Source organism: Cupressus sempervirens, chromosome 7 (genome assembly GCF_028749045.1).
Source record: "Cupressus sempervirens isolate cs-2001-9-10 chromosome 7, ASM2874904v1, whole genome shotgun sequence".
Taxonomy (NCBI): Eukaryota; Viridiplantae; Streptophyta; class Pinopsida; order Cupressales; family Cupressaceae; genus Cupressus; species Cupressus sempervirens.
In genome coordinates this window covers 633290395-633303462 of record NC_143124.1, presented here as the reverse complement: position 1 = coordinate 633303462, position 13068 = coordinate 633290395, and the positions used below count along the sequence as shown (strand labels likewise).

Genomic DNA, 13068 nt, shown 5'->3' with positions numbered 1-13068 from the left:
ATATGAAATGAGCTGCCATTGGCAAAACAAAACTTGTCAATGGCATCATCTATATCATCCTTTAGGTGCACATTATACAAATCAGATATGCCATTACTTTGCAATTTGTATTTCCTCCTACCCTCTCCCACATGGGCATTGGAAGAAGAACTTGGCATCACTCCTCTCATTTGCAAAGTATGACTAGAACTTTGTTGCTGGCTGTGTTGAACTTGCATCCTATAAGACAAAGTATTAGGCATAGTTGTAGTTGCACTATCATTAGGAACACCCCATAGCTTTGTATTTGTGGTTTGCCTCTTGCGCCAAAAAAGAACATGTATTCACACCTTTTTATCAAATAAAGAGACGTGCATTAACTCTAGTAATGCTGCTTTAAAATTTGGGATTACAAAAGTGGCACTTCCACACCCTTCTACCATGAGATGTCCTTGGCTTGCTTGGTATTTTTGCTGCATATTGTCTAAGAGGAGACTTGCAATCAAAAGGACCTATAGCATACTTTGTGAGTAATATGAAATAACACTCTATACTTGTAGTTGCACTTGCCATGGAACTAGTTTGAGCTTCAAGTTGAGGCTCAACCCCATGGTAACCCCCTAACCTCAGGTGCATATTCAGAATAGGTACTTTCACTAAGAATGTAATGTCCCCATTTTTGTGATTATCAACTTTTAGAGAATTAGCCTATTTCCTGACCCTCATTGACTAATGGAGTTGTTCAAACAGTCTTGATGGCAGAGCCAAAAACTGATTCCCACTCCGGTGGTTAGGGATGTTCAAGTTTGCTCTTTGTTTGGATCAGTTTAGCACACTTACTATTTATAGCAAGTGTCTATTTTGTGAAAGTTAGGGTTTCTATCTTTTGCAGGGTACCTGAACAACTTGGTGGTAGTGTTGAGATTCTATATGATGGGTAGAACAATTATTTAGAGACTTACTATTTATAGAAAGTTATTGTTGAGGAGTTGCATATCTGGCAGAGGTGCCCAAACTCATGGTATGCACAGTGATTTAACTCATTTGTCAGTTGGCTTAGTTTCAAGGACTTACTATTTATGGCAAGTCAATGGATGTTAGAGGGACCTTTATTATTTCTAGTAAGGAAGTTGGATGCACAATGGATATAATGGTTAACTTTCAGGTTCAGTCAGAACTGAGGAATAATGAGTATCTTGGAGTTTTGACATTTTAATTATTAATGCATTGGCTGTAGGTTAGTAAAGTGGATCATACTCATTTTAATTTTTAATTTTATTTCTTCGATTCAAAATATCACAACTCCCAAACAGCTTATCCAGGTTTGTAAAGTGGATCATAGGCATGATGGGCTCGATGAAAGTGAGAAAATATTCCATTTGATCCCACCAAATTTCATCTAGAATGATTTTCTTTACATTTGTTGCCCTTTCAGAGTTGAATTGCTCCCATGTAGACCATGAATGGTTGACGACTATGCTAGAAACCACATCACACACCTTCATGAGTTGTCTCAAGATAATAGTGTTCAATGCAAATTTGGCCTTGGCAACCTATTTGAATTTTTTTGAATAATAAAAAAGAAGAATGCATAGTTAAAATTTAAAAATAAATTACTGAAATATAAAATAAAACAAATGTAGTCGATAAATAATTGTAATGAGCCGACAGGTAGGATAGTATGTAGCCGATTGTCCTTGACGGGTTCCTTTGGGAACCTTCTGAAAGGCACTTCAGTGAGTATTTATACCCCCTTCGGGAAGCATTGTAATCATTAGTTCTTATCAAGCATAATGTAATGTCTTGGCTTATGCGAATAATAATAAGAAGTTCTGCTATTCCCATCTATTGTCTATGCGCATCACTCAATTAATCAATACGGTAAACATTTGGCGCCGTTGCTCGATGGACCTGGTACGATGACAGGCAAATGAAGATTAAATGCCGAATTAGTTGAACAAGAATAAGAATAAGTTGAAAGAAAAGGATGAATTACGTGCAGCGTAGGAAACTTTAATTTTGGCACAACAGGCTGAACGTAGACGGAGATTTCAGCAAGTTACTGACGGCCACAGAAGCACTGAAAAGTTGTTGGAAGAGACTCGACAGTGGCTTGATTTGGTAGAAATAAGGGAGGAGTTTCTGAACTTGTGTACGCCAAGGGAAGAGAATCCAGACAGAAGGGGATCGACTCGCACGGCTTGGAGTGCTGAGGGAGCACGAGCTTGGAGTGAACTCTTCGTCCGAGATATACTTCTGGAACAGATAGCTTTAGTTGACGAAAACCCTTCTTCACAAAACAGTGTGGGTGTTGAGAACAGCGCGGGTGTTGGAAACAGCGCAGGTGTCGAAAACAGCGCGGGTGTCGGAAACAATGTGGGTGTCGGAAACAGCGCGGGTGTGTAGAACAAGGCGGGGGTGTAAAACAACGCAGGTATTCAGAACAGCGCAGGAGTGCAAAACAACGCGAGAGTACAAAACAGCGTAGGTACACAACAAAACCCACAACATCTAATAATGATGGTAGGACCAAAAGAGAAACTGTCGAAGTTTGATGGCGATGGTACGGCTGACCCCATTCGACATTGTAAAACCTGTGAAACGATTTGGAGAGCCAATGGCATAACGGATACAAACGAATGGATGAGGCAATTTTCGGCAACCCTACGGGGTGTTGCAATTGATTGGTTTACTGATACTGATCCACAAAAGTTAAACAGTTGGGATAACATTAAGAAGGAGTTCATCGCAGAATTTCAACTCCTACGCGACGATAATGAAATTGTAGTGGAGATATTCAATACTAAGCAGGGGAAGAATGAAACAGTCCGAGTCTTTGCGAGGAAATTGAAGGACTTAATCAATAAGATGGAGAATAAGCCGGCTGACGGGTTACAGAAAAGATGGTTCATTGAAGGCCTTCACCCAAAGCTGCGAAAGAAGATGAAGATCGTGCCACCATCGACATACATTGAAGCATATAACCGGGCAATGATACTGGAAAGTGAGCAGAAGACCAAGAAGAAGAAGAAGAATAGTTCATCCGATTCAGATGACGATGCCGCTTTAGGAGAAGATAGCAGCGATGATGAGGGCAGCAGCAAGAAGGTTCGTGCCCTTCAGAAGGACATGATTCGGATGATGAAGGAATTCAAGAGCATGAACAAGGAGACTAAGGGCAATGAACTATGGTGCACGGAGTGCAAGAAGGAAGGACATACGAAGGGATCTTGCCCGAAAGAGCAATTTTGTGAGATTTGCCAGATTATGGGACATTCGGTAAAGGAATGCCCTTTCAATCTGAAAACAAGAACACCGCAGCAAGTGTTCTTGACACAGGAAGCGTCTGCGTCTGGAGGAAGCGGGAACAACAGTATGGAGGGTGCCACGTCGGGAGGATACAGAAATAATCGGTGCGGTCAAAACAACAGCAGCAGCAGCAACGACAACAACAATAATGGCGGGAGGAGTCGAATCCAGTATGATGCGAATGGCCGATCAATAGTCCAATGCAGTGCATGCAATTTGTGGGGTCATTTAGCCCGAGAGTGCACAACGACGAACACACGGAAGTTGCTATGCCGATGGTGTGGACCTGGCGATCATGACGATCCTAAGTGCCCGAAGTCCGAAGTAAACTTGATTACTGTCGGGATGGACGAGGAAGAAGTTCTAGCAATCACTCGGAAACGGGCAAAGCTCTACCTTGATTCGACGGAGGAAAAGAAGAGACTAGAGGAAGCTCGCGCAGAGATTCAGAGAGCAACGCAAGTAGAAACGACACACCTGAAGGACACGTCGGGTACCTCTGTACAAAACTGCACAGAACAGAACATTGTATGACAAATATTGCAAGACGAGATACCCGTCAGGATAAATGATCTGTTGCTCACTATGCCTCAACTCTGTACGACACTCACGAATATAGTCCCGATTGCTAAGCAACCAGTAGAGCAAGAAAAGGAGAAACAGGGGGGCCCAAGTGCAGAAGACCCGATGCTATTAGCTCTTTCATCCGGACGCTATCCGGCGGTTGTCGAAATGGGCATTCTCAGAACTATGTTAACAGACACGATTGTAGACGAAGGGTCTAGTGTCAATGTGTTGCCAGAGGATACTTGGAAAAAGTTGGGACAGCCCACATTGTGGCCACCTACCTTCCAGTTGTTAACAGCCGATCAACATGGAATCAAGCCATTGGGAATACTCACAGGGCAATTAGTAATGATTGGAGCACAACCCTTCCTGTTGGACTTCGTCGTGATTCCCTTGAGGCGGAAAGGATACGATGCTATTCTGGGTCGGGGGTGGCTGATACAAGCCAAGGCAAAACATGATTGCAAGAAAAATACTTTATTGCTTGAAAGCAAAGGCCGGAAGTATGTCATCGATTTACACACTCAAATGGTTGGAGAAGAAGCTCTATCATTGGATTCCGAAGGAGAAGAGGATGAGAGGAGGCAGAGTATGGAACCCGATTAGGAGGGAGTCCTACGATTGGAAGGAGATGACGATTTGGATTCAGTAAATAGTCTTTACCATTGGTAGATAGAAGACTATGAGCTATTTCAGAGCTGCAACGTACTGACGATAAAGGGACACAGTACTCATGAATTTCCAAAGGAATTCACTAAGATGAAGGAAGGAGATGCGCCACTGGATGTGACACTGGCACATAAGTTCACTGAAGGGGAACCCATCAAATATGATGAAGACACGTTGCAAACCATGAATTTAGGAGATGAAGCCGAACCACGGAACATATTGGTGGGAGATAACTGGGACCCAGTACTGAAGGTAGCAGCATTTAGGATATTTTTGGAGTACAACGATGTGTTTGCATGGACATACAAGGACCTGAAAGGAGTACCCCCAGAATTGTGTGTGCACCGCATTTTGTTGATCGAAGGTGCAGTACTTGTACGGAAGCAGCCCTATAGGATGAACAAGAACTATGTGGCACGGGTTACAAAGGAAATCAGTCGGATGTTGGAAGCTAGCATTATCTTCAAAGTGCAAACTAGCGAATGGGTGTCGTCGATAGTGATCTCACTGAAGAAGGATACCACTCAGATCTGGATATGCGTCGATTTCAGATACCTGAATGCAGTCACCATCAAGGATCCGTTTCCAATCCCGTTCACCGACAACATCCTAGAGGAGGTAGCGGGACACGAGATCTACTCATTTATGGATGGTTTTTCCGGATACAATATAATTTCAATCGCAGAGGAGGATAAGCTGAAGACGACCTTTGTCGTAGAAGATGGGGTGTATGCCTATAATTGAATGCCGTTCGGTCTGTGCAATGCGCTTGCGACATTCCAACTAATCATACTGCACATCTTTGATAAGATGTCTGTGGGAAACTTCAAGGCATTTCTGGATGATTGGTCGGTGTTCAGTACGGAGGACAAACATTTGGCAGCATTGGGCGAATGTATGGAGAGATGTCGACACGTGCGCCTGGCCCTGAACCTAAAGAAGTGCAGGTTTATGGTTCCCCAGAGAAGGTTGCTCGGACACATAGTCTGTAAGGAGGGGTTGAAGACAGATCCGGATAAGGTGAGAGTGATATTGGAGATGCAGCCGTCTACCAATGTAATAGAGGTAAAATCTTTCCTCGGACATATAGGCTATTACAGACGCTTCATCAAATTTTTTGCCAAGGTAGCATATCCATTAGACAGGCTAACTTGCAAGGGAGAATCATTCCGATGGGAAAAGGATCAAGATGAAGCATTTGAAGGGCTCAAAGTGCGGTTGGCTACGACACCCATCCTGGCATATCCGGATTGGAGCAAAGAATTTCATGTACATGTCGACGCGTCCAATTATGCAATTGGAGCAACCCTGGTGCAAACAGGTACCCACGGGTTGGATCACTCGATCTACTTTGCCAGTCGACTACTATCAAAAGTCGAACAAAATTACAGTACGATCGAACGGGAAGCCTTGGGGATGGTCTACGCAGTACAGAAATTTCGTCATTACTTGTTGGCGACACCGTTCATCTTCTATGTTGACCATCAGGCTCTACTGTATATGATCAACAAACTTGTCATTTAAGGAAGGATCAACTGATGGTTACTCCTGTTGCAGGAGTTTACCTTCAACATCATCGTACGACCAGGGAAGAAACACGTAAGCGTGGATCATCTGTCACGTATCAGAATAGGAGAACCGACAAACGGTGTGAATGATGACTTTCCTGATGCGCAGTTGTTTCAGATTGCCGCATTACCAAAGTGGTACACAAGCATCGGCGAGTACTTGTCGACGGGACAGTTTCCAAGTAACATGCCACCAAATGAAAGACGGAAGTTGGTAATACGGAGCAGAACATTTCAGCTGATTAATGGACTGTTGTATAAAATGGCACCTGATCAGATCCTGAAGCGTTGCGTCCTGGAGTAAGAAATCCCCTGGGTACTGAAGGAAGTGCATGAAGGACCGACAGGAGGACACATGGGGTCGGACACAACTGCACGGAAGATAGTTCTGGCAAGACTATGGTGGCCAACGGTACACGACGCCGCCAGGGAATGGGTCATTGCATGTGATACATGTCAGCGAGCTGGGAAACCTTTGAAGAGAGACTTCATGCCTCTGAATCCCTCTCATGCTCAGGAGCTCTTTCAACGATGGGGTTTGGACTTCATTGGACCTCTGAAGACGAGCAGAACAAGAAGGTGCCGTTACATCGTTGTCGCGACGGAGTACTTGACCAAATGGGTGGAGGCTCGCGCACTACTAGACAACTCAGCGGTAAGCACAACAAAGTTTATTTATGAACAAATTATTACTAGGTACGGGATCCCATTGCAGTTAACGAGTGATAGAGGAGGACATTTTGTAAATCATGTTATTCGCTTGCTCACCACGGAGTTCAAAATTTATCATTCGTTATCAAGCCCGTACTACCCAAGAGCAAACGGACAGGCCGAGGCTACCAATAAAGTCTTGGTGTCGATCATATACAAATCCTGCGTGGTCGAAGGCGAGGACTAGGAGGAAAAATTACCCTCCACCCTTTGGGCTTACCGCACGGCCTATAAAGTCACAACGGGGCACTCGTTTCAACTGATGTTCGGACAGGAGGATGTAGTACCAACAGAATTTATGATTCCGAGCCTAAGGATAGCACTGGAAAACAAGTTGGGCGACATGGAAAGTTTAAGGGAGCGGCTGTACAAATTGAACAGGCTGGAAGAGAAGCGATTATTGGCACAGTGGGCGATTGAGGTAACACAGAACAGGCGGAAGGCGTGGCACAATAAGCACTTGAAATTGAACAAGTTTCAACATGGACAATGGGTGTTGAAGTATGATGGCCGGAATGAGATCAAACCAAGCAAATTCAAGGTTAAGTGGGTCGGGCCGTATTAGATCCAAGAGGTAGGCGACAATGGAGCGATCAAGTTATGGACGCTTGATGGACAGGAAGTTCTCGACACAGTCAACGGGTGTAGGTTAAAAATTTATCGCACACCTTTGCCACCCCGAACTATCAAGAAGTAATAGCATAGTTCAAAAAAAAGAAAAAAAAAAGAAAAGAAAAGAAAAGAAAAAGGTAAAAGGTCACCGTACGGCTTTCACCAGCTTCCCACGTACGGCTTTTTAGTGCACGGTACGGTTTTTAAAAGGAGGTTGTCGTACGGATGCCACTGTACAGTTTTCAAGGTACCACCGTACAGATTTATCCCATAGTTGCCGTACGGTATCTCAGTACGGATTTCCAGCAAGGTTATGGTACAGATTTTCTAGTATAGTGACTACGAATTTTCTGGGGGGTTTTGATTAGTACGGATTTTTGAGGAAAGCCACTGGTACTGTTTTTGGCTGTATGACATATGAAAATTGCAGGAAATTGGAAGTAAAGGTAATGTACGGATTTTTAAAGGAAAGCAGCGTACAGAAATTGTATTTTGGAATGCGAGGTACAGATTTTGAAATGAGTAGTCAGCACACGATTTTTAGCAAGCAGAGTACGACTTCTTTCATGTAGTCATAGTACGCATTTTTGGAGCCAGGTAATTGTACGGATTTTCAAGCATATCCTGTGTACGGATTTGGATTGCAAGATCACAAATTCTGAAGATTGGGGTGCGGTTTCTAGATGGCTTAATGTGGATTGTGTGAAACATTTACCCTTGTCGCTGTACGCATTTGATAGTTCCTGTACGGATTGTGGGAAACATTACCAGGGGTTTGCAATTCACCTTACACGTTTTTTCTCCACCGTACGGATTTGGAAGACCGTTAGGAAAAGACAAAGATATAACTAACTTACAGGAATATGTCGTCTGCAGGCAAACGAAAATGGAAGAAGCAACTGGAACAGTCTGAAGTGGGGGAAGGCATGGACATGTCTAGTGCGGGAAATTAGAATGAAGGCACCAGCAGCAAGCAAAAGCAGAAATCCTTGACACCTGCAGCAGCCGAAATCACACCACAAACTATACAGTTTGAAGGGTTGAGTGGAATAGACTGCAGAAGATGGTGGCAAGGAACTCCTGAGACGCATCCAGTAAAAGCTAGCATCAGAAGAGCTCAGGTAGAATGGGCTATTCGGATGCCTGTTTTTTGCATTCGAGACTATGAAGGGTTCCTGCGCGCCATGATTGGGACCAATGGCAGAGCTTCACGAAGAAGCACATTTGAGTATTTAGACAGGGACTTGGTGGTCTCATTCAAAGCAGTTGATTTCACGCAAGTTTTTGGTATTCTAGGGCCGTAGGGCAAAATGGTTCAATCGAAGAAAATTTCTAAGGAGGTAAAGCTATTTTTGATTAGACTGGCATGTGGGGATATGACGGAAGCAGAGCAGGAGGCATTGGTTGCGACATCGAAGGGGAGGGGTTTAAAGAAAACAAACATTCAGGAAGGACCATGGCGATCCCTGATGGACTTGGTCAAAAGCAGGCTTACGGGATCATCTAGGGCATTCGATATCTCATTTCCATAGGTGTCTATGATGAATGGAATAATGAACGGAAAAGTGTACGATTGGGCTTTCGTGCTCGCTGAGCGTATGCATGAGTTCATGACCCTCTAGCATAAGACATTCTATATGCCTCACTACGCCATTGGCCTCTTTCTTGATGCGGCAACACGGATGATTCCAGCAGATGAGTTGGAGGCAAAATCGGGACCACTTGCTCCTGGAGAACCCCCAATCATGCGGTGGAAGCACTTGGATACAGCCACGGGGCAAAAAGGCACTGCAGGACAGAAGAGGCCTCAGATGGACACAGGGGGTGATACGGATAGTGGCCGTCAGGAGACATCTTTGGAGGAGAACAGTATAGGGGACGAAGAAGGGGAAGAAGATGATGATGAGGAGGTTTAGGTTGTCATAGCTATCCCCTTGCTGTTTTTGCGCAGTACAGTTCCTGTTACTCCCTGTTTGGTGCTAGCAGGTTTACGCATGGCTCACATTCCAAGGTTTGGACAGGCAAGGCTGCCGGTACTGATGACCAGTGCACCCCAGCAGGCCGTCACAGTAGCAGCACCATGGCAGTATGGGGTAAGGCCTTCTCCTGTTCGACCGGGAGTTGGGTTTGCCGTAGATTTTGCTCAGATGACAACACCCATCAGTCGAGGGATCTTTCTAGCCCCTACTGAAGCACTTCCGTTAGTAGCACCCATGGCACCTGTTGTATCTCAGCCAGCAGATGTTGCCGTAGCTCAGCCAACAAAAGTTCCCGTAGCGCAACAAGTTGGAGTTTCCGTAGCACAGCTAGCAATGGAAGTCACTGTAGCACAGCCAGGAGGAGTTCAGGAACCTTTAGTAGAGAACGTACCAGACGAAGGAGAGGAGACGGCCATGGAGGTAGCTGATCTTCCAGCATCGGAGTTAGCAAGTGGACAGGATAGTTCGGGTGTACACTTGGAGGTCGTAGGATCGGATGCAGTGGTGACGGTGGATGCAACACTTTTGGCATCACCAGAGCGTGATAGAGAGTCGCATTCGGGAGGTCAGTACTTTTTTGAGCACATGGTTCCATTGTGCTCCGACTCCTAGGATGGCTTATGTATCGACTCCTATGCGAGATGATATTTCCGAGGTAGACACTCAGCCATAGCTAGCACAGCCCGTTCCGGATATTGGACCGTCGCATTGTACTGCTGAGCGTATGTCCGACGCCGTGGAGATGGTTATGCATGGACATTCATTAGCACGGGAGGCAGGAATGAAGGAGGCATTTCTTGCCGACTTTGTAGCTCTAGCCTCACGGGCTTGTCAGGTGTTGGATTCCATGGAGGCTCAGGCATTAGATTCGATTGTGAAGGAGCTGGAGGGAGTCATCTCGTTCGTGCGACTTGGATGCCCAACTGCCTTCACGATCTGTTTTGAGGAGTGAGGTTGGCCAGATGTAGAGACTCATGAGATGCTTCAGGAGTGGTCTACCATGGCGGGTTTTGGTGTGGACAGTCGTGTTGAGGTTTTGTTTCAGGAGTTAGTAAGGTTACACAAGCAGGCGTACTACACTCTTCGGAAGGCGCAGGCAAATCAGGTAGCAGCTGAGAGAGCTCGGGAGGAGTCAGTTGTCAGGTTGGTTTCAGAGAGAGCAGCCTGGGAATCCGAGAGGGCAGCCTGGGAATCCGAGAGAAAAGCTCTGCTAGCAGAGAAGGAGCAGTTGGTAGCAAAAAAGGTGCAGGCAGCAGTGGACAAGGAGAAGGAGATGGGGGAAGTTAGAGCGATGATGTAGTCCATCTTGGAGCTTCAGATGGAAGCGGAAGCGGAGCTGAAAGTTCGGAAGAACAAGTCTACAAGCTTTGAGCTGAGCTAAGCGATTTGAGAGCACGGACCCGTTCCCCGGCATAGCATCTATTTGGTCATTCCTTGCACAATTTTGTTGTATCGTCGTTAGGAGACGACTATTTTTTTGGGGGGGGATGATGTAGTCGGTAAGTAATTGTAATGAGCCGATAGGTAGGATAGTATGTAGCCGACTTGTGCTCGACGGGTTCCTTCAGGAACCTTCTGAAAGGCCCTTCGAAGAGTATTTATACCCCCTTCGGGAAGCATTGTAATCATCAGTTCTTATCGAGCATAATGTAATGTCTTGGCTTATGCGAATAATAATAATAAGTTCTGCTATTCCCATCTATTGTCTGTGCGCATCACTCAATTAATCTATGCGGTAAACAACAAACTCATCATTTGAATTACCTTTGGTAGCTATAGTTGCAAGAATGATCTATATGTGACTTGTGACATGTGATTTCTGATGAACATTTGGATCTCTTTGCCCGCACCAAACTTTTTTGATCTAAATTATTTCCAATTGTGATTTTCCCATCTGATTCTAAGTAGCAGAACAATAAATGAGAATACATCCCTTACGGAGCAGAGGAGTAATTATCATTAGGACGAAGGAAATAAACTACAAGTTTATTCAGAGCGTTTAACATAGTCGATCTTGTGAATAAAACAGAATAAGAGGTGGTAAAAGTTTTGATAGTATTGGAACAAAATGAAGATTGTTATTGTTAAGAAACATTCACAAAGCTGTGCAATAATAATTACTAAGTCAGCGATAATATGATAGAGGGCAGCCATTATTCTCAAAATGTGTTAAGGTAGCAAGAAGAATGATTCACTAAATCAATGGGTGTAATTTCTACTAATAACCACAAAGTATGTTTTTAAGGTAAGCATCGGATTGAGATTTGTGAATACATGTAGAGATTTGTTTATATTTATTAGCATCCAGTTTTGGACAGCTCTTCACGGGCAGAAGTCAGAAATCGAGTTCGCATGTTTATATCGATTAATATCAGGAACATCAACATATGTTTCTAATAGTTTGATGTCAGATCAGATTGATTAGCAGGGTATAATTGGCAAATATCACAAAGAAGATATCAGGAGCAGCGTACATTGTTAGATCATCAACCCTTATCTTTTGCATTTATGCCAAGATATACAAGAAACAGCAAGTCAGTGCATATGCGTGTCTGTGTGTATGATATACAATACATTTATGAATATAAAACTATCCATTTGAAATGCCCTTGATATGATAATCCTGGTTTAAGTCCTGCGAACAATATTAATTACTAGAAACAAATGTTAAAATCATTAAGATTTAATACTCCATGATAACCTCTATATTCATATAATCATCCTTAATTAAATCAAAATACCTCTTAAAGATCCCCTCCAAGATCTGATCTGTTTTTTCCGATATTTAAATTTTCTTTTGATTTTATTTGCAAGGGTTTTGTTTGAGTATTTAATGGCAAGTGATGTTTGGGTTTCTAACCATAAAACATACTCAAGATACAATATGTTTAGTTCCAAAATGAAAATGTATAAAAATATTGAGATCTGATGTATTTATAACAACAATTAAAACCCTATATTTGCAATTCCAAATAGCAAGGGGTGCACGCCAGGTAATCAATGGTCAACCACTTAATGATTTTTATTGATGAAACTGAGGGGTCACAAGAATAGAAGGAAACAACAAAGATATCAGATGGTTTGAATAAAATCCATATGCATCTTCCAATCTTTAGTCGTGCTGGCATTTCAGCTGTCTGTTCTGTTGATATTAGCATTTTTAGTAGCACTATTGTCTTGCATTATGTTTTTTGAAAAAACTGTTCTTATCATTGTTTTTGATTATTGCTTTTAGTTAATATTTATAAACATTGAATTTGCATGTCTGATTTGTTTTTCAAATCTTTCCTTATCTTCTCTTTATATGACTTTGGCTTGTACCAGTGCAGGAAATATTTATGACAGGAGCATAAATTGTATGTCTGCTGATAGATAAGTTGCACATGATATCCTTTAATTTGAATTTTCTCATTAAGGCAAATGGAGCAGTTTCCCATTAGCTGATCTAAGCTTGATCTTTGCTGGGTCATGCACATCTGTGATACTAGTAGAAGATTTCAGGTGATGGGGGGTCATAAAGAACGGTTTGTGAGGTACTGTTTGTTACATTGTTTACAAATTCTCTCTTATGTGCTTGTTTTGATTGGATAATAAGAATTTTATATCTTTCTTTGCTGTTATTTGTCATTATTTTAAAATCAGGTCATGTCGTTGGATTTTGCACACAACATTTT

The 13068-nt window shown here is 43.2% G+C and overlaps 1 protein-coding gene across 2 annotated transcripts in view; it reads left to right on the top strand.

Annotated features, from left to right (window-relative positions):
* Positions 1-13068, top strand: part of LOC149548287 (putative cyclic nucleotide-gated ion channel 5) — a 138751-nt gene that overhangs the window by 19022 nt on the left and 106661 nt on the right. The window contains exon 2 of one of the 2 annotated variants that reach the window (XM_089792348.1): positions 12724-12927. In XM_089792348.1, coding sequence (XP_089648474.1) covers positions 12863-12927 — 65 coding nt within the window. In that variant the 5' untranslated portion in view covers positions 12724-12862. Of the gene's footprint in view, positions 1-12718; positions 12928-13068 lie in introns of both variants that reach the window. The other variant, XM_089792349.1, reaches the window with a different exon arrangement.